We start from the raw sequence: 22,927 nt of genomic DNA, 5'->3' as shown, positions 1-22,927 counted from the left end.
CTTTTGTTACTTTTTATGCCTGCTGTGGCAGGCATGCAATACCGTAGCTACAAAGAATGGCACTAAAGGCAGATTTTTAAGCATTCTGTGTCCTGTTTACCAGATCCAGAACTTGTAATGTTACTGCTTTAAGTACTTAAAAGCAAATCATGAAGAGGAATGACAGGACTGAGAATAGGAAGAGACACTGAGAGAGCAAGGGAAACAGTTAAATCTTATCAAAAATAAAGCCTGGAATTACAGACATGAAAAGTCAGCCTTGGGCAATAACAGGTGGCTGGAGTCAGCTGGAGGAGGAGTGACGTGCAGTTCTTCTGCTGGAAGATAAAAAATGCATTGAAGAAAAGGATGATCATAAATAACTTACACTTTCATAACTGATCACCCCATTTTAAATCTTGTGGGCATCCCTCAACACTACACCTCTCTTCAAGTATATCTAATAGAGATTAATGTTGAGAGATGTGTTCATAGTATGTTATGTACAGGTTTAGCAAGTGGTTTGCTAAGGTCAGGACGTAATTACTGATAGAAGATAGTTATGTCACGATGGACCTGAGAATTATTAATATATTGCTTTATTAAACAATTAAAGAGCAATTGGTTTTTTACTGTTTACTTCACATTTAAGAGTAAACTATCCTCAAGAAACCAGAATTTTAGAGGTACACATAGGTGCCACTTGCTTACATTATACTAGTCATTCCAAATACTTTACCTCAAACCAGCACATGCTTTTGGGGCAAAATGACTACTGGACCATAGATTACCACTAGCATCTTGTTATTCTGAAACGGTATTGAAAATCCTTAGCTAAGCAAAGCCTGGGCTTATCATCCCCTTTTCTATCCTGTTTGACTGCCGTAATTACCACACAGCTGATAGCCCTTGTTGATTCTCTGGAATTTGATCCTTTTGGGGATAAGTATCTATCCTTAATACTTATAAATGGGCCAGCAGTACAAGTCCTGTTGCTTGAAGAAAATTTCTACCTGACACTGACAATATTCATATCCAAGATTGCTGAGTGACCTGTATATAGACAGGTCTCATCACACAGTAAACAGTTTACTACTGTGTAAAAATGAAAAAGACGGTGCTTTATAGTGAATCTAACTTACCATGCAGCATTACTAAAACATTCCAACTGACTCCCTTGCTCCCTGAGAAAAAGAAACCATCTCTCAAATAGCCCTTTGAAAACACTTATACATCTTAATTTTGATCATGGACTATTAAATGAAAATTTTAGTTGTCTAAATAGCTCCTTTTTTCAGTGTCACACAAAACTTTTTGTTCTTTCTATTATCCATGATCACATATGCAAGCATCTACCCTGTCCACTGTTATGGACTGAATGTTTGTGTCCCAAAAAATTCATAGGTTGAAGCCCTGACTCACATATAATTGTATTAGGAGGTGAGGGACTATGGAAGGTAATTAGTTTTAGATGAGGTCATGAAGCTGGAGTCCCTACAATGGGATTAGTGCCCTGATAAGAAGAAGAAGAGACACAAGAGCTGTTTCTTGCTGTGTAAGGACACATAGCAAGAAGTTGGCTGTCTGCGATCCAGGAAGAGGGTCCTCACAAGGATCAAATCTGCCAGCACCTTTGATTTTGGACTTCAAAGCCTCCAGAACTGTGAGAAATAAATGTCTGTTGTTTAAACCACCCAATCTGTGGTGTTTTGTTATAGCAGTCCAACCAGATTAAGACATCCAGTCTTCATGTTCTGCTCCAACTAACCAATTTCAGCGAGTCTCCTCCTCAGCCAGTATCCAACAGACAACAAATGCTGACTTACTAATATAATAATCCTATTGGATTTATCGTCTCTTAAGGACAAAAAAAATTACCATGAATCACTATTCTCATAGGCTATGTTCTTACTGGCCCATTCCTGTATTTCTATAACTTTGTCAACCATTCCCAGAGGGCATTAAGACCTTGTCCCAAATCAAGTCTTTGGAGAGCTGTACAGCTAGGTATTCATTTATTCAGAGATATGTGCTTCCAAGTTGGTGGCCATTCTGCTGGTTACTTGGTTTTGATCTATGTGAATATATCTAAAACCTTATGCACGATCACATATTTGTCATGCCCTGTACATGTGAAATTTACTCTGACCACCATTTTGGGATAGCAGTTGCTTTTTGTGATTCTCTCCTTACTGCTTAGTGAGCTAACTTTGCTTATATCCTTTCTTTGAGAGCTATGTTAATATAGGTTACCCTTAATTTTTAATCATAAACATTGCAAATAGAGCTCCAAGTATTTAAATATAGCTATATTAGTTTATTGGGCTCTTACTGTGTGCCAACTGCTGTTTTTTGCTTTTCCTGAAATATTTCATTTAATCCTCCCAACAGTCCTAAGAAATACATATTATCCCCTCTCATCACCAGGAAATGGGGGGGATTAAAAAAATATATGTGTTATCCCCATTTTTGAAAGAAACGGGTTTGCTGAAGCTAACTTGGCCAAAGTCACATGGCAGAGCTGGGATTATGCTCAAATTCGCATAGTTGATTAGAGAGTTGGGATTCAAACTCTAGTACTCTCACTTTCAGTTACAGCTTGCTTATCTGTGACTTTAATATAAAGTGCTTCCACACTGGATGCTAAAAGCTGGCCTCCCAGTTGGACCCACTTGTTTTAGATGATGAAACTGAAACTTGAGTTAAAAGAATTGCTTTTGTTTAAAGCAAGTGATCCCTAAGCCAGCTGTTTCAACATAGCCTTCTCTGTACTAAAAGTATAAAAGTAATAGCTTGTGTACCTGTCCCCCTAGTTAGGTTATTCTATATGTTTTTGTTAACCAAGCCATCACAAACTGTATTTATTTCATCTTTCTGACTTGGGGCTAGAGGCTTAATTTTACTCTAGTACCTGTCACCATATGGCAGTAGCTTAGATTTTCATATTGTTGCCCGCATTTCTCCCATTCTGTATGCAGTTAATACTGTAATGCAGGAAACATTTCTTTAGAGATAATAGATTATGGCCCAGACCATTTTTGTCTTATAAGTCAGTTATACACTAATGATAATATAGGTGAATCCAGTGAATATGCCAAAAAGCTGGAGAGGACTTTTTGGCTGGCTTAACTTATATTCCTATAAAGCAACAAATTGAATATAACTGCTCATTTTTTAGACCCTTTTTTTGTTCTAGAACCTTAACATCATGTTGTTGCTCTATTATATACCAGCTTGCTCATGGATATACTTCTTGGTTCTCATTTGTATTTCTTAATACAGTCAGTGCATATTGTGTGTTCTGAGTCCCTTGAGAGAGTAAACTTTTAGATTTTCTTTGGAAAACCTTTGCTTTCATGTAGCATTTCTTTTCTTGAAGGCTGATGAATTCCTAAGCCCTCTTGTTTGACTTTAGAATAGGCCTGACTATGAAATGATTTTAAGACACTTGCATTTGTATGGCTTGAATTTGGAGTAAGGATACATTAGCTTTCTCTGGTTGTCGCAAAAATTACTTGATATTAATAATATTCCCCTATTCCTAAGTTAATGTTTTCTGCTTAAAAGAAATGTGTAGTGATATACTTGGTCCCTTGGTTAATTAGAACTAGATTTCTTAAATAAATAATTTTTCATACATTATAGGGAATATGTTGAAAAATGTGCTGTCAGTTCTAGCACAAATATACTATAGCATTAACATCCTCAGTTCTCAAGAAGTTTTTCTAGCCATTCAGCCTTGATCAGCAGCTGTCCAAGTCCATTCTGGTTAATAGCATTAACTCTTTAGTGAGTATAAATACAGTGCATCCTGTTATCACCAAGATCTCCCGTGACTCTTAGGGTAAAGACCATGCATATATTTGAGAACTTTGGGAGCCACTTTGTGATTCCAGAAAAACTGTTTTGCCATGTTATAAAATAGCTGTTCAAAATGATGTTCAAGGGTATTTCATCTGTAAAATAGAGTATTTTAGAATCACTGCTGCAGTATAAACACGTTATATTCTTATATTCTAAACACGTTAGTAAGAACATCTATGTGTTTGGTTTCAAGTAACCTTGAGCTATTGCAGTTATTAGAAAACAATTATTACTGGATTCAGATGGAAATCTTGTAAGCATCTTGCCTCTAAACTTGTGGAGAACTAGTATATTCTTCTGGCATGTAAGAAATAGCAGTAAATGTGCTATGTTGATAGTCAAAGTACTAGCATTACATTATTATGACATTCCCCTAATGAAAAGATATTTCGAAAATTCTGAAATCTTCCATCCTCTATTCTAGAATAAGGATCTCATCTAGCTGGGTGTGGTGGGTCACGCCTATATTCCCAGGGACTCAAGAGGCTCAGGTAGGAGGATTGTGCCATTGCACTCCAGCCTGGGTGACAAAGCAAGACCTCATCTCTCTTTTCTTTTTTTGAGACAGAGTCTTACTCTGTTGCCCGGGCTAGAGTGCCATGCCGTCAGCCTAACTCACAGCAACCTCAAACTCCTGGGCTCAAGCAATCCTGCCTCAGCCTCCCGACTAGCTGGGACTACAGGCTTGTGCCACCATGCCCGGCTAATTTTTTCCATATATTTTTAGTTGGTCAATTAATTTCCTTCTATTTATAGTAGAGATGTGGTCTCACTCTTACTCAGGCTGGTTTCAAACTCCTGACCTTGAGTGATCCTCCCACCTTGGCCTCCCAGAGTGCTAGTATTACAGGCATGAGCCACCACGCCACCTGGCCAAGACCTCATCTCTTAATTTAAAAATGAAAAAAAATATTTTATCTAGTACAGCAGTTTTCCTGTGGCCATGAAATTCTTCCCTGCCTTATGTCATTTCTGTTTGTTCCTTTAAACCAACATACATATTACAATGATAGTTTAAAAAATTTTGTAAGTCTACAAAATTAAAAAAAAAAAAATAAGTGCAAGGTTATAGTTTTAATGATATCACAAGGATTTCCATGTCAGCCAGAGGCATGGCTATAAAAGATACAGTACATTTATATGAGAGGAATTCATGCCTTTTTTTATAAAATTCAAGATGTCTTATTGTTGAATCATGAAATGCTTGAAGCTAAATTGTATGCCGGTTGTAGAATGCTTACCCGTGGTTCAGTCAGCACTATTTTGCACAATAAAAAAAAATAGATATTTTTAATGTCTTTAATCTTACTGCTTTTACATTTTCCTCTCTGGATGCAGCTGAAAGTACCCATGGCAGACAAGCCTGGTAACACAGTGAATTTCCGGAAGCTACTGCTGAACCGTTGCCAGAAGGAATTTGAAAAAGATAAAGCAGATGATGACGTCTTTGAGAAGAAGCAGAAAGAACTTGAGGCTGCCAGTGCTGTAAGTTTTTCACAGAAAAATAGTACTTATCTAGTTTGAGTGCCCTCAAGTAGAATTTGCATGAATCCATATGCAGCATCTCCCTACTATCTTGAGGGTGCCTGTAGCCTTTTTTTCATGTAGAGATACCGTATTGATATTTCAGGGAATGCTTTATTCCTTTTCTTTAGTGCCTAATGTTAGAGCAACTCATCTTTCCAAGCCAGAGATTTAGTCTAATCCTAGACTTCAGAGAGGTTGCTTTGTTCCAGAAATGTGAAATGGATACAAACTTTTGGATATAGTTCAGTTTTCTGAGGAGTAAGTCCACAGTTATCTGTCAGGTTCTCAAAGGGAACCTGACCCCCAGAATGGGTAAGGACTGTGAATCTTAGTGTCTGTTGTGCAGTACAACTTTTATCAACAAGATGCTATTATTCCTCCTTACACAATAGCCAGAGGAGAGGACAAGACTTCATGATGAACTAGAAGAAGCCAAGGACAAAGCCCGGCGGAGATCCATTGGCAACATCAAGTTTATTGGAGAACTCTTTAAACTCAAAATGCTGACTGAAGCCATCATGCATGACTGTGTGGTGAAGCTGCTGAAGAACCATGATGAAGAATCCCTGGAGTGCCTATGTCGCTTGCTCACCACCATTGGCAAAGACCTGGACTTCGAGAAAGCAAAGGTAAAACTTCAGTAACATAGAAACCTTCATGAGGGGCTCTTTATCAGTTGCAAAAGAACTTAGACTGTCAACAAATGAGTTCTATCTTGGCTCAACAAGTCTAAGTTGCTTATTTTTCTTCTTTTACCTATTTCTTTGTCCGTGTTTGAGCATCATACTTCTTAGCACATTTCCATTAGTCAGAGGTGAGGAGGGTCCCAAATTACATAAAACCCAATTTGTAGATTGTTCGATCATTTGGCTCTTGTTCTTTTTCTTGCTCTATAACCATTTCACAAGTCATTTGTATGTATAGCAAATTGTGAGCAGAAATAAGGAGAGAAAAGTTACTATGAGCCACACCTAAGGGTGATGCTGAAATGAAGACCCAGTAGCTTTCTTGAGTTTATGCTCTAATTAATGACTCAGCTATCTAACCATAATATAAGAAATCATTAAAAATACTATAATTCAAACGTAACATAGTGCTATCCAAATAAGGGTTGTGGAAATTAGAAATGCTTCAGAGAAATAATGTCAGAAATACTCTATAACATCGGAATCTGCTAGGATTATGTTTGGCTATGACAGAAAACCCAGTGGTTTATACAAGATTGGGGTTTCTTTCTCACTTAATGTAAACAAAGTTTATTGATGGCAGTACTGAAATTAAAAATAGAAAAACAAAGTTCAGAGGTCAGTCCTTCCAGCTTAATGTTCTTCTATTCCTTAGGTGTAACCCTTGTCCTAATCATTCTTACCAGAGAAGGTAGGAAAAGGGGCAAAGGACACGACCTCCGCTCTCTCAAGGAATATTCCAGGGAGCTGCAGTATAACATTTCCATTTGTATTCTGGCCTGTAATTAATCACATGACCAAAACTAGCTACCAGGGAACCTGGAAAGTGTAGTCTTTATTTTGGGTTGTTATATGCACAAGTAAAAATTCTGCCACATTACCTTTTGGCTATAAATTAATATTCCCAGACTATTTAAAACTTCTACGTGGTAAAATTACATTTGAATTCCTCAGGTGGGAATGAATACTAATGATTTTATCTCTTGCAGCCACGTATGGACCAGTACTTTAATCAGATGGAGAAAATTGTGAAAGAAAGAAAAACCTCATCTAGGATTCGATTCATGCTTCAAGATGTGATAGACCTAAGGCTGGTGAGTAGGAAAAATAAATAAATAAATAAATAAGCCTCTAATGGTACAGTCTCTTTTAAAGTATTGGATTGGGAAAGGATGGCCTATACTTTACATGTATAAAAGCTTAATGCTTAATGCTTTGTGCCTGAACTTAATGCCTAAAGCAAAAGCTTCAGGACTCTCAGAACTTGAATCGGCAAACTTGCAGCGAGAGTTACGTGAAAGGACATAAGGCCAGTTGCCTGTTACTTGTTTTCTTCTCCTTATTCTGATTATCAAACCACATTCCAATTTTGAAATTGGCCATTTTGAATTCAAACTGTGGTCAATTAAATTTAGTCTTTGTAAGCTTAATAAATCAGAAAGTCTCATATCCACAATGAATATATTTAAGTTCCCTGAGCTTTATATGTTTTTAATTTCTAGAATGGGGATATTGCCTACCTTGAAGATTTGTTGTAAAAATTTAATGAGATCATTTTGTAAATTGCCCAGCTTACAGACGTTAGTGGTTTCTTCCCTGTTTTTCCTATAGACCCCCCTCTTCTGCTTCTTTTTACCTCCCTTATTTTTCACACTAGATACAGTTCTTACCACTACCACCTCTGTTCGCTTTTCTTAGTTTAACTCCTACAGGGAATATGCTGCAGCCTGCCCTAAACTAGAGAAAGTGAATACAAGGCCCCTCCTCTCCCTTCTCCTGCGCCCAAGCCAGATAACATTGATGATGGTTCTTTATCCTAAGTCCAGATGTGATCTTAGGATCCTTCTTATTACCAGAGCCACTACTAGTTGATTGGAATTTGCATGCTGGTTTAAACCTGTTTGCCATCCTTGCCTCTAGCTAATACAAATAAATATAAAAAGCTTCTTCACCCAAGCTTTCAACCACTTGTGCTTATTTCAGATGTTAGGACTATAGCTAGGAAGGAAAAGAGAAGTATGATTATAAAGAGACAACTTGTTTTTCCTTAGTAGAGGAGATAACCAAAGGGCAAAGTGGTGTGGCATTTTGTTTAAGATACCAGAACAGAACCATAATGTTGGAGGAAGAAAAATGTTAGTCATTAATTTAGAACGCCTTAATTTAGAATGCCTATGGAGTGTGATATGATCTGTGTAGTAATACCCCAAAGTAAGGCAAGGCCAAGGAATCCTCATCCTTTTTGATTCATCTTCTCTTTCTTCCTTTCACATATACAAAATAATGATACAATACATTTGGGCTGTGGAGAAAGATATGCCATGCTAAAAATATATTTATACTTAGGCCAGTCTTTAACTCTGTTCTTTTTATCCATCGGCTATTGGAATGTTCAACATACAGTTGGCTAGGGTTGATTGAGAAGAATTTAATTCATTAGCTTTAATTCTCAAACTATTCATAGTGCCATCTATAAGACAGGTGAAAAACTGCCATAATAGCAGATTATGTATATATTTTATACTTTTTCAGAGTGAAAAATAAAGATTTTTTAAAACCTTTTTATTTCTACTTTTGGCTATCTGATTGATAACCTTATTTTCTACTTTAATAGTGTAATTGGGTATCTCGAAGAGCAGATCAAGGGCCTAAAACTATTGAACAGATTCACAAAGAGGCTAAAATAGAAGAACAAGAAGAACAAAGGAAGGTCCAGCAGCTCATGACCAAGGAGAAGAGAAGACCAGGTGAGGAATGAAGTCTACTTGGCTTTAGAGAACTTGAAAGTTTGGGGGCATATTTAAGGATTCTCTCTTTAGATGTGATATGAGATCAGAGAGAAAAATGAAGCAGTTTCACCTGGAGACTAGTTATTGAGTAAAAGCAGAAATTGCATTAACATGATTTATTTGACTACTTAAAAGCCATTGATCAACAAGACTTTATTGGGCATCTTCTATATACTCGGTAGTGATCAGAGATAGGAGTGGGAAATATAGTTCCTTCTCTCTAAAAGCTTGCAATTTATCTGGCAAGGTAAAACTAACACAGGGAACATTTGTCAAGCAAATGGAAGATATTATCAATTATGAAAAGTATTGTCCATTAATGTTGTTAAAATTTAGAGAAGATAGGTAGAAGGCTGGCAGAAATCTTTATTTGAGGAAGGAGCACTTGAACTTAGATCTTGAAGGATTATTGATATTTGGAAGAGAACAATTTTAGTCATGTAATTAAACATATGTTGTAAAAAGAAATAATCAAGACTGATAGGAGGCTGGGGGCAGTGGCTCACACCTATAATCCTAGCACTCTGGGAGGCCAAGGCAAGAGGATTGCTTGAGTTCAGGAGTTTGAAACCAGCCTGAGCAAGAGCGAGACCCCGTCCGTCTCTACTATAAATAGAAAGAAATTAATTGGCCAACCAAAAATATATAGAAAAAATTAGCCGGGCACGGTGGTGCATGCCTGTAGTCCCAGCTACTCAGGAGGCTGAGGCAGGAGGATTGCTTGAGCCCAGGAGTTTGAGGTTGCTGTGAGCTAGGCTGACGCCACGGCACTCACTCTAGCCTGGGCAACAGAGCGAGACTCTGTCTCAATAAATGAATGAGTGAATGTTTCATGAGATGCCACATTTGACTCACCTTCCACACTCTTAGCACCTATCACAGTACGTCTCAGGTAATGACTTTTTTGTTATTGAACTAGATTGAGAGAGGAAAGGAGAAGATATGGAAACCTAATTCTTGGAGGATGTCCACAGATGACTGAAGGGGAAAAGAACTTTTGGAGAAATGACAGATAAAGAGTATGTGGAGAGAAAGAACTAGGATATATGAGTCACAGAAACAAGAAAGAAGCAAATATTTTTAAGATCAGTAATATCAGATAGCTCGTAGAAAATCAAGAATTATGTTAGGATCAGGAAGCTCATAGAAAATCAAGAAGTATATTAGGATCAGGAAAGCTTTTGTTTGGATAGACAGTTTGGTGATTTTTCATTCATTCATTCAACAAATATTTATTGAGTGCCTGTCACTTAAGTGAGAGACACAAAGTCCCTTCCCTCATCCAGTTTATACCTTACTGGGGTGGAAAAGACAATAAACAAATACTTAAGAAAAATATAATATAATTTGTTGATATAATATATTTTATATATATGATATAATGTATGTAATTTATCAAATAAACTTGTTCCATAGAAAAAGAAGGGAGAGGGAGTGAGGAGTGCAGGGCTTGGTGAGTAGAGTAGCAATTTTAAATGAGGTTAGATTATCTATTAAGGTTGATATTATTTGAGCAAGGACCTGAAGCAGGTGAGGGAGTTAAATTGTGGCTATCTGGGGAGAGAGGGTTTTAGGCAAAGGGAATAGTAAGTATAAAGGCTCCGAAGCAGTATTTTCAAGGAATAGCATGGAGTCCAGTGTGGCTGAAGCTAAGTGTATAAGGGGAAGAGATGTAGAAGATTGAGACTGAGAGCCAATATGAGCCATATTATTTGGAGCTGGGTAGGTTATTTGTACGGGATCTTGTCTTTTTCTCTGAGTGATATAGAAGGTATCAGAAGTGTTTTGAACAGAAGAATAACAGAATCTGGCTTATACTTTACTGGGAATACTCTGGCTACTATGATGAAAACAGCTAAAGGTGGAAGCTGAGAGGCCAAAGAGAGGAGGTTTGTGCAGTAATCCAGGAAAGAGATGTTGGTGGCTTAAACAAAACTGCTAATGTTGGTAATAGTTAGAAGGGACTAGATTCTGAACATATTGTAAAGGTTGAACTGACAATATTTGCTGACAAATTGGATGTGAAATATGAGAGGAGTCAAGTTTTTCTGCCTGAGCAGCTGAAATGTTGGAGAAGCAGGTTTGGAGGAAAATTAAAGCATACATGTGTCACTTGACACCATTAAGTGCAATAAACTTTAGAATAAATAATTTCCATCTCACTTCTCCCAAAGTGTTCTAGTCATTAGATTTGGCCCTGCCTAGGAATATTCATTTGTTTCAATTGGTTTTTTCCTAGGTCCGTAATGTTTAATGGGAGATCCAGTATAAGCAGGGTGCTTCTGCTTATTTATATTTTCATGCTGTGGGTATTGAAAATCTGTCAGCAATGCTTTAACAGCTTCTTTTGTCTTTTTCATTGGTTTTGATTGAAGTGGATGAGTTGAAAATGCTGCTCACTCTTTCCCTGTCAAACTAACATGAAACAAGTGAAAGACTAGCTTACTCTGCTCTTATTCTCCCTGTAGGCGTCCAGAGAGTGGACGAAGGTGGGTGGAACACTGTACAAGGAGCCAAGAATAGTCGGGTACTGGATCCCTCAAAATTCCTGAAAATCACTAAGGTGAGTGGGAAGCTTAAAACACAATCAACATTCTTTTTTGATGCCATTGATATAAAAACTTTTTAATACAATTTACAACATTTCCAAAACATGAGTCTCAAAAGTACTTCTTCCTCATTTAAAGTTACAATATTGTGTATTTTGTGTGGTGGTTATTTTTTAATGCAGACACTTTACTACAAGTCAGTATTGATCACTATATTCTACATACTTGTCTTGGCATTAGTCTTTTTATTTCTATGAGGTTTTCCTAAAGAGGAAATGATTGGGTTAATTCTTAGAGTTAGGAGATGCTTAATAAGAGAGATGACAACAGAAATACTTCATAAGCCTTAGTCAAGTGCAAGTTTTTATTCAGTGCATCCTTACCTCTGGGGAAGAGGCAGTTACCTGTTTAAATCTAACCATGAAAGGAATTAATGGTTTGCCAGATCCAAGGCCTAAAGACATCACAGAGGACCTACTGGAAATCACTCTGTAATAAAAATTTAATATACTCCACTTTCCTCTCTCTTGAGAGTCTATAGGCAATAAGAGGAAAGAAGTTTCTCCTAGCAGATGTTTTCAGCAGTAGAAATTAATCACTAAAAGTAGGATAAAGAACTTTGGAGAATGTGGAGAAAGTGGAATTAAATTTGGTGAAAGTAGAAACTTCTACAGTCTTGTGGGTTTTTCAGACTGTTTGCAAGTCTAGTTTGATCCTTACTTGTAATATATGTTCCATAGTTTGAAAATTGCCAGCCTGCCAGTAGAATACTAAAGATAATCTAATGCTAATGTGAAAACATTAAATGAAAGAAGATAACTGACAAAAAGTAAAATTCTTTGAGAAAATTAGAATAAAATGAGCTGTTGCTTGTATCTTCATGGTTTTCTCAAAACTTTGCTTCATGGGCCGGGCCTGGTGGCTCACACCTGTAATCCTAGCACTCTGGGAGGCCGAGGCAGGAGGATCACTTGAGGTCAGGAGTTTGACACCAGCCTGAGCAAGACTGAGACCCATTCTCTACTAAAAACAGAAAGAAATTAGCCGGGCAACTAAAAATATATAGAAAAAATTACCTGGGCATGGTTGGCACATGCCTGTAGTCCCAGCTACTTGGGAGGCTGAGACAGAAGGATTACTTGAGCCCAGGAGTTTGAGGTTGCTGTGAGCTAGGCTGACACCGCAGCACTCTAGCCCAAGCAACAGAGTGAGACTCTGTCTCAAAAAAAAAAAACCTTTGCTTCATGTTAGAACATTCCCCCTCTCAGGCCAGGCACTGTGGCACATGCTTATAATCCTAGCACTTTGGGAGGCTGAGGCAGGAGGATCACTTGAGGCCAGGAATTGAAGACCAGCCTGAGCAACATAGTGAGACCCCTTCTCTACAAAAAATTTAGAAATTAGCCAGATGTGGTGGCATGTACCTGTAGACCTGGCTGCTAGGGAAGCTGAGGCAGAAGGATCCCTTGAGCCCAGGAGCTTGAGGTTGCAGTGAGCTTTGATGATGCCACTGCACTCTAGCGCAGGCAATAGAGCAAGACCCTGTGTCACAAAAAAATAAAAGAACATTTCTTCTCTGTTCTCCTCTGGATCTCTCAATGTTGTAATTAGCTAGGATCCTGTTCTCCAAGATTCTTATACATTCTTCTAGTTACTTATGTCTCAGAGCAGGAATTCCATTGCTGAATACAACTTGATTCCCATCCATTTCCAGCTAGAGGCAGCTTTAACCAAAACCTTATGTTTAAAGAATTCCTAGGGTGTTTGAAGTCCCCACACCATCTAAGGAGTTTCCCAAAACCCAGCTCAGCAGGCCTCAGCTGCTCTAATGGTGACTCCCATGTATCAGCTCATAGCCCAGAGACAAGGTGAAGCAAATAAGCAATATGTAAGATGTCAGAAATGCTTGGAATTTGAACGTTGGGCTTATGAATGCATAGGAAAAAGAAAATATCTACATAGGCCTTTAAGAACAACAGAACTAAAAAAAGCTTTAAAAGAAAAAAAAAAGATAATTATTACAACAAAGCATTAGAGAAACTAATGTAGAAAGACCAAGAAAAAAAGGTCTAAGAGTGTAACTAGTTCCAGTAGCAATAGCAATGATAGTTCAGCCAGTGATTCTTAATCAGAGAGTGAAAGAAACGTCAACCTCATCCTCCTCAGAAGACAGTGACACTGATGAAAACTCCTCTAGTTCATTATCTTCAGCCTCCTCCACCACCTCTTCCTCCTCCTCTGTTCAGACTCACCTTCCAGCTCTTCCAGTAGCAGCAGCACCAGGACAGATAGCACCTCTAGGGAAGAACCACAAAAGAAGAAGAAAAAGAAGTAGAATTGCTCCATCTATATTGGACTAATAGACTGAAAACATGAATGTAATTCTCAAAAGGAAATTTAGGATACGTTATGGCCAAATAGGTTAACTGGTGAAAATATGTAGAATTCAGAAGTTTCTAAATGTTTGACATTGTAAAAGCATAAAGAGTATTTATAATGATATATACTTTTATTTTGGAGGTGAGTCTTGTTTTTCTTTTTTTATCTTAAAATATATCTCTAGAGCATGTTCAAAGCTGAAATCTGTAAATCTGTTATTGTGATGAAACTTGTCTTTTTCTCCTTCTGAAATAAATGCCATATTCTGTTATATGTTAATGGTTTGTATCACCCTTTTTTCAGGATAGTACATCAGAATATCTGGCGATGAATTTCTAATGCTTTTGGCTGTGTGTTACTATATACGATTTAATACATTGTTACTATAAGCTTAAGAGTTTTCCTACTTTTAATAAATGTGGTCCATTTTTATGTTTCTAGTCAGAATGTTATTCTGTTTGTCCTAAATGGTAAGTTTTAGGAACCTATCAATTTATTTATGCCTTTCAAATGCTGTAAGTTTCAAGTTGCTATGTTGTATCATCATTTTCTTCTGGTTCCTTAAGTTTCTTTTAAATTATTCTTTTATCCTTTTCTGAGGAAAATCATTCTAGAGGAACCTAAAAAGGGACAAAAATCTGAAACTGTTTAGGAGTCCAGTGTCAGTGCCTTCTGATAAATTTGTGTATTAGAAAACAAAGCAACCATGTACAAGGCTAACTTAAGGAAAATTGCTATAAATATCTTGTGTATTAACATGCTATAAAAGGTACTATTCAAAGAGGAAAAAGGTAGGAGAAGGAAAGGTAATTTTTATGGAAAATTAGAGCAATATTTATTACCTTTTATTAAAACTTGTTTTAAGCTTTCATAAAGATTGACTTTTGCCATTTTTGTAATTATGGTATTACAGTTGATATGATAACTGGTCATGTATGACAGTCTACTACATAAATATGAATGACTGGGATTAATTAGATTTGTTTATTATAGCATATACTCAGTTGAAATCTAGAATGAAAGGTTAAAAAGGAAAGGCTGCACAATATTTCTTTTTTTTTTTTTTTTTTTTTTTTTTTTTTTTTTTGAGACAGAGTCTCACTCTGTTGCCTGGGCTAGAGTTCTATGGCATCAGCCTAGCTCACAGCAAACTCCTGGGCTCAAGTGACCTTCCTGCCTCAGCCTCCTGAGTAGCTGAGACTACAGTCATGTGCCACCATGCCCAGCTAATTTTTTCTATATATTTTTAGTTGGCTAATTAGTTTCTTTCTATTTTTAGTAGAGATGGGGTCTTGCTCTTAGGCTGGTTTCGAACTCCTGACTTTGAGCTATCCGCCCACCTCGGCCTCCCAGAATGCTAGGATTACAGGCGTGAGCCATCGCGCCCGGCCAACTACACAATATTTCTTTAAAGTAAAATACTCTTATTGTGGTGAGATTGGTTTAACATCACATTATTCTGTCATGTCTTTTAAACTTTTTTTTAATTTTTATTTTAGCATATTACGGGGGCACAAGTGTTAAGGTTATATATATTGCCCATGGCTCCCCTCCCCCCTCGAGTAAGAGCTTCAAGCATGTCCATCCCCCAAATGTTGCACATCTTACTCGTTTGGGTTGTATGTACCCATCCCTTCCTCCCCACTCCCACCCTCCTAACACCTGATAAATGTTAGTCCTATATATCCACTTAGGTGTTGATTCGTTAATACCAATTTGCTGGTGAGTACATGTGGTGCTGGTTTTTCCATTCTTGAGATATACTTCACTTAATAGAATGGGTTCCAGCTCTATCCAGAATATACAAGAGGTGCTATATCACCAGTGTTTCTTAAAGCTGAGTAGTACTCCATGGTATACATATACCACATTTTATTAATCCACTCACAAATTGATGGGCACTTGGGTTGTTTCCACAGCTTTGCAATTGTGAATTGTGCTGCAATAAACATTTGTCTTTTTCATAAAGTGACTTTTGATCTTTTGGGTAGATGCCCAGTAGTGGAATTGCTGGATCAAATGGTAGATCTACTTGTATCACTTTGAGGCATCTCCATATTGCTTTCCACAGAGGTTGAACTAGTTTGCAGTGCCACCAGCAGTGTAGGAGTGTTCCTCTCTCTCCGCATCCACGCCAGCATTTGTTGTTTGGGGACTTTTTGATAAAGGCCATTCTCACTGGAGTTAAGTGATAGCTCATGTGGTTTTGATTTGCATTTCCCTGATGATGAGAGATGTTGAACATTTTTCCATATGTTTGTTGGCCGTTATTCTGTCGTCTTTTGAGAAGTTTCTGTTCATGTCCTTTGCCCATTGTTTGATAGGGTTGTTTGATTTTTTCTTGCTGATTTTCCTGAGTTCTAAATAGATTCTAGTTATCAGGTCTTTATCAGATGTGTAGCTTGTAAAAATTTTCTCCCATTCTGTGGGTTGTCTGTTTGCTCTCTTGACAGTTTCTTTGGCTGTGCAGAAGCTTTTTAATTTGATCAGGTCCCATTTGTTTATTTTTGTTGCTGTTGTGATTGCCTTTGGGGTCTTCTTCATAAATTCTTTGCTTAGGCCAATGTCTAGAAGGGTATTTCCAACATTTTCCTCTAGAATTCTAATAGTTTCACACCTAAGGTTCAAAAATCTTAATTTGAGCTATATGTAGGCTTTTAAAACTATAAATGTTAAGTCTTTTTTCATATTTTTATGAGAAAGCAGTAGAAAATTATTTTTGAAGAAAATGGGCTTTCATTTAAATGTTGAAATAATGTATATTGTGAGTTTAAGGAGCCTATAATTACTTGTAATTTTACAGAACCATCTGTTTTCAGTGATTATAAATAAACTCTGAAAACATCGCTTCAAAGGCTCCATACAGAATGGATCATTTGACTGGTGGATTTAATAAATTACTAATCAAGCACATACACCTAGAAGAATTCTTTCAACATCAGCCCCAACATCTTTGAAAATTATATATCAATATTTAATAACACTTATGTTTTTAAATATTATAGTTTCTATTCATGGACACCATGAAAAAGAATGATGATGGTATTTAATATTACTCCAATATTACTACCTTAATATTTTGAAAAATATACAAAGTGTCAAGTTTTATGTATTCAGATAATTAGACCATAGGTACTCTACATGAGTATCCTAGAAAAAGTTCAAAACAGATTAAACATACTTATTGTTAATTGGGAGAGATTTGTGTGAAAGCATGCTAAATAGGAAGGCAGCATATTATGAGCTGTCAGAACATAGAAATACCTTTGTTACAAAGTGCTGCATTACAACTTTTATGTTATTAATACATGTTTTTTACTTTTATGTTATTAATACATGTTTTTTAATACAAGTACAGTGTAATTCATTTCACTTGTACTCAAGTGCTTGGCGGGTTAAATGAGATATCCCTGAACTCCCAGCCTAATGTTCTGTTCTCTTTTTTCTTCTTCTCCTTTACTGAATCACATTTCACCTCCCCATCCCTAGGCCCAACATGAAATTTTTGGGTGTCTACTAACCTGTTTTCTGACAATAATGTAAGGAGATTAATGAGTTGATTTTATAGTATTTGTGTATTCCCTTTTATCTTTTTTAAATTATGTGGCATTATTGTACAAAAAGAATCATTAGAAACTACTTACTGTATTTAGCAAATTAATAAACCATCTTAAATAGGAGGTCCTGAATGAATTCTCAGACCAATGCCTTCAAAACTGTATTTTGGGCCAGGCGTGGTGGCTCACGCCTGTAATCCTAGTACTCTGGGAGGCCAATGTGGGCGGATTGCTCGAGGTTAGGAGTTTGAAACCAGCCTGACTGAGACCTCCTCTCTACCAAAAATAGAAAGAAATTAATTGACCAACTAAAAAGATATATATATATATACACACACACACACACACACACACACACACACACACACACACACACACACACACACATATATATATATATATATACACACACAAAAATTAACCGGGCATGGTGACACGTGCCTGTAGTCCCAGCTATTCAGGAGGCTGAGGCAGTAGGATCGCTTGAGCCCAGGATATTGAGGTTGCTGTGAGCTAGGCTGATGCCACGGCACTCACTCTAGCCTGGGCAACAAAGTGAGATTTTGTCTCAAAAAAAAAAGAAAGAAAGAAGAAAGAAAAAACAACTGCATTTTATGGAAACCGGAGTCCAAGGAATTGCTTCAGGGGTCACAGGGATCCTAGTCCTGAGAACAGCTACAATTTATGGGTGTTTCTGGTTTTTGATATTGGGTTTCATTCTGTTTCCCAGGCTGGAGTGCAGTGATGTCATCATAGCTCACTGCAACCTCATACTTCTGGGCTCAAGGGATCCTCCTGCCTCAGCCTCCCAAGTAGCTGGGACTACAGGCACACACTACCACACCCAGCTAATTTTTTTATTTTTTATAGAGACAGTGTCTCACTAGGTTACCCAGGCTGGTCTTGAACTCCTGGGCTCAAGCAGTCCTTCCCCAAAGTGCTGGAATTCTAGGTCTGAACCACCACACCTGGCCTCAGTTTATGTTTCTTCAATTGGCATTCCAAACAAAATTTTGTTGCTAAAATTGGTTCTAATGCACTGAAGAAGAATGTAAGAAAAACTACTTTTCTAGAACATTTCCTTTAATTGACTTGTGGTCACTTATGTTATAGCCCACAATTGATGAGAAAATTCAGCTGGTACCTAAAGCACAACTAGGCAGCTGGGGAAAAGGCAGCAGTGGTGGAGCAAAGGCAAGTGAGACTGGTAAGTACTGAGTGCCCCTCCTCAAACCTAGATGTGGTCTGTTAATGTTCATCTTACAGCACATTCCCACAGTCATTGAATAATGATTTTAAGAAAACATCTTCCAAACTTTTATTTGTGTCCCTCTCCTTCTAATATAAATCAAGAATTTCCTCCTGTAAGTATCTTTAGATAATTTTAAATATTTAAAAAATTCTTTTAGTTCAGTTAGGCTATTTAACACCTTGATTTTTTAGGTTCCCTTGTGTTGTTCACAAATTCAATATAGTTAGAGAAATTACTGAGACCCCAAATTAAAAGGAAAACTAATTATGCTGATAAAAAGAATCTTAATATGTAGAAATATTTAATCACAAGGAGTTGTAAAAGAATAAAGAACTGAATTGAAACATTTTCAAAATCTTCATTAAATAATCAGATTTTGAGAGCTTTGACCTTAGGACTGAAAATGTTTTTAATCTTAATAGCTGAAGAGGCCCCATGGAAAGAAGAAAAACTTCAGTGTTTAACCTTCTTCCCATATGTCCCTTCTACTAAGTATTTCAGCCTTTTTTTTTCCTTTAAATTTTTAAAAATTTCGTTACTCATTTAAACCCACATGCATATTTTTACATTCATGAGGTCATAGTATTTACGTCGGTTAACTTTGTTAAAGTGCAGTGTTCTCTGTTTTTGCTTTCTTCCCTTACCTCCTATTTACCACTCCCACCCCTGAGCCCTGACCAAGATAATCATGTTTTTAAAGAAGCAAATGGTTGTAATGAACAAAGATTTCTAAACCTTCCTTTACGTACAAATTTCCTCTTTAACACTTTGCTTCTCAGAGGATGGTAGATGAACCAAGAGATTGGCATCATCTAAGCTGATTAAAAAATGCCTGGTCTCAGGTCCCACCTAGGGAGGCGGGTGACTTGATTGTCTACATTTAAGTCATGTGATTTGTATTTTTTTCTAAATCTCAACACCTGTAGATGCCTTACGGTCAAGTGCTTCCAGTTTAAACAGATTCTCTGCCCTGCAACCTCCAGCATCTTCAGGGTCCACGTCATCCACACCTGTAGAATTTGATTCCCGAAGAACCTTAACTAGGTGAGAATCCTGCTTTTTATGTTTACTCAAGGGCATCCTGTTTGCCAGTATGAATGTCTGTCTATTTGTCTGTCTGTCTGTCTGTCTGTCTGTCTATCTCTCTCTCTCTCTAAAACACACACACACCCATATGCATCCACAAGGGTTATAATGATCGTCTTTGTAGATACATTCCCTTCTTCCCTAAAATTGATTTCCTTCTTTAATCTTCACATGCTATAATTTCTAAGATATAAACATAAGTTGGTGGATTTTGGATAGGATGGAAGATAGGAGCTCCTTAGGAAAAGCCAGGCCTGTTGAAACGGCACTGGAGTCACATATAGGTCTCTCCAGAGAGAGATACCACGTTCTCATGGTATTTGTTTTACTAACATTCATTTAGTTCATACTTTTATCACTGTCTTCTTTTTTCTTAAAAGATTTTTTTTTAAACTAAAATAAGGAATTACCACTAACATTTTAAAATTTTAAGTAGTATCCCTTTTATATTAAAGAATGTTAAAGCATCTTAATAAATATTCTGATGATTTTACTTGTATATATGAATAATCATACTTCAAAATATAATTGGTGTCTCACATATCTGATGTTATCTGTAAAACATTATTCTGTATACTTTTAGAAAGTCTTAGTGTTATAATTTGAATTTGTAGGAGGTATAGAGTAGTCTTTCTTTTGAAAAGTGTTGTTTTGTTTTTTAAGTCGTGGAAGCATGGGCAGGGAGAAGAATGACAAGCCCCTTCCGTCTGCAGCAGCTCGTCCAAACACTTTCATGCGTGGCAGCAGCAGTAAAGACCTGTTAGACAATCAGTCTCAAGAAGAGCAGCGAAGGGAAATGCTGGAGACCGTGAAACAGCTCACAGGAGGCGTGGATGTGGAGCGGGACAGCGTGGAGGCTGAGCGCAACAAAACAAGGGAGTCAGGTGAGAGGCTCTTGATGAGCATATAGAAGTAAAGATTTGAGATCTTAAATTTGAAAGGAAAAATACAAAGAAGACTTTGTACATGGGTAGGTATCATAATCAACACAACATAGCAACACATATACTTGGCACCTCAGAAGTTATAGGACAGCTTCAAATTTTGTAACATAGTTCTCATTCACTATATATACTTTCCCTCAGCAGTTTGTAAATTAAGTCCCCTTAGCATCCCACACTGTACATTGCTGTGAGAGTGCACATGCTGCATAGAGCCCCTAAAATGTGGGAAAATTCTAACACTGTTGAACCACTGCAAGACAAACCAAAGAGAAGGTAGTAGGTTGTCTTCTGTTGCCTTTATCTTCCTCAGCAACCTGTGTTTTTTTTGTATGTACTTAGCATGTATATACTTAGAAGACCTGCTCAGATAATGCTCTAAAAATTTCCTCATATATTTAACCCATCTATGTTTGTTTCCTTATCTGTTAAATGGAGATAAGTTGTACTTACCTTATAGTGTTGTTATGAAAATTGAGAAGTTAATACATGTAAATACTTAGAACATTACGGATAAATACAAAGTTTTCAAAAGGTACTAGATGTGAGGCCCAGGTAGGAGGATCACTTGAGGCCAAGACCCTGGGTAACATAGCAAGAACTGGTCTCTACCAAAAAAGAACAGCTGGGTGTGGTTGTATGTGCCCAAACTCCTAGCTATTCGGGAGACAGAGGCAAGAGAATCACTCATCTCCAGGAGTTGGAGACTGCGGTGAACTATGTTCACTCCACTGCACTCCAGCCTGGGTGACAGTGAGACCCTGTCTCAAAAACAAGAAAAGGTATTAGATGTCATATTGATAATGATAATAATAGTGATGAAAAATAATTTTAATTAAAGATAATTTTCAGCATCTTTTAACCTTAATGATGAAGTAATACTAGTTGTTCATAGCATTTATATAGCTTTCACATTTGTTTCAGTATTTAAATTTTTTCTTGGCCAGGCGCCGTGGTTCATGCCTGTAATCCTAGCACTCTGGGAGGCCAAGGTGGGTGAATCGTTTAAGCTCAGGAGTTCGAGACCAGCCTAAGCAAGACCAAGACCCCGTCTCTACTAAAAATAGAAAGAAATTAGCCAGACAACCTAAAATATATAGAACAAATTAGCCAGGCATGGTGGTACATACCTGTAGTCCCAGCTATTTGGGAGGCTAAGGCAGGAGGATTCCTTGAGCCCAGGAGTTTGTGAGGTTGTTGTAAGTTAGGCTGACGCCACAGCACTCTAGCCCAGGCAACAGAGTGAGACTTTATCTAAAAATCTTCCTGAATTCAAGCTGTACTATAAAGCAATAATAGTTAAATCAGCCTGGTACTGGCACAAGAACAGAAGCATCCATATCTGGAATAGATCTGAGATGCCAGAGATGAAACCATCACTATACGGTAACCTAATCTTTGATAAAGCAGACAAAAATATACAATGGGGAAAAGAATCTCTCTTCAATAAATGGTGCTGGGGAAACTGGTTAGCTACATGCAGAAATGTGAATCAGGATCCCTACCTCTCACCTCTCACAAAAATTCACTCAAGATGGATAACAGACTTAAACCTAAGGCATGAAACCTTAAGAACCCTAGAAGAAAATATTGGGAAAACCCTATCAGACATTGGTCTAGGCAAAGAATTTTTGAGGAAGACCCCCAAGGCAATCACCGCAGCATCAAAAATAAACAAATGGGATCTGATCAAATTAAAAAGTTTCTGCACAGCCAAGGAAACTATCAGTAGAGCAAATAGACAACCCACAGAATGGGAGAAAATATTTGCTCTCTACACCTCTGATAAAAGTCTAATAACAAGAATCTATCGGCCGGGCGCGGTGGCTCACGCCTGTAATCCTAGCTCTCTGGGAGGCCGAGGCGGGCGGATTGCTCGAGGTCAGGAGTTCGAAACCAGCCTGAGCAAGAGCGAGACCCCGTCTCTTAAAAAAAAAAAAAAGAATCTATCTAGAACTTAAAAGAATTTAACAAGAAAAAAATCAAACAACCCCATCAAGAAATGGGCAACAGAAATGAACAGAAACTTCTCCAAAGAAGACAGAATAATGGCCTGCAAACATATAAAAAAATGTTCAACATCTCTAATCATCAGAGAAATGCAAATCAAAACCACAATGAGATACCACCTAACCCCAGTGACAATGGCCTATATCAAGAAATCCCAAAACAACAAATGCTGGCGAGTATGTGGAGAGACAGGAACACTCTTATTATACTGTTGGTGGGAGTGCAAATTAGTGCAACCTTTTTGGAAAAGAATTTGGAGATACCTCAAACAGCTAGAAATAGAAATACCATTCGACCCAGCAATAGCA

General features: G+C 37.4%; 1 protein-coding gene across 24 annotated transcripts in view; it reads left to right on the top strand.

Moving 5' to 3' along the window:
• Nucleotides 1-22,927, top strand: part of EIF4G3 (eukaryotic translation initiation factor 4 gamma 3) — a 352,113-nt gene that overhangs the window by 289,946 nt on the left and 39,240 nt on the right. For all 24 annotated transcript variants that reach the window (XM_075994735.1, XM_075994744.1, XM_075994737.1 and 21 more), the window contains 8 exons: nt 5,182-5,328; nt 5,763-5,999; nt 7,046-7,150; nt 8,671-8,803; nt 11,314-11,408; nt 18,444-18,537; nt 19,509-19,626; nt 20,332-20,552. In XM_075994735.1, coding sequence (XP_075850850.1) covers nt 5,182-5,328; nt 5,763-5,999; nt 7,046-7,150; nt 8,671-8,803; nt 11,314-11,408; nt 18,444-18,537; nt 19,509-19,626; nt 20,332-20,552 — 1,150 coding nt within the window. The remainder of the gene's footprint in view (nt 1-5,181; nt 5,329-5,762; nt 6,000-7,045; nt 7,151-8,670; nt 8,804-11,313; nt 11,409-18,443; nt 18,538-19,508; nt 19,627-20,331; nt 20,553-22,927) is intronic.

The sequence above is a fragment of the Microcebus murinus genome, chromosome 2, assembly GCF_040939455.1.
Source record: "Microcebus murinus isolate Inina chromosome 2, M.murinus_Inina_mat1.0, whole genome shotgun sequence".
Taxonomy (NCBI): domain Eukaryota; kingdom Metazoa; phylum Chordata; class Mammalia; order Primates; family Cheirogaleidae; genus Microcebus; species Microcebus murinus.
The sequence above is the reverse complement of the archived record's forward strand: the minus strand, read 5'-3'. Positions and strand labels throughout refer to the sequence as shown.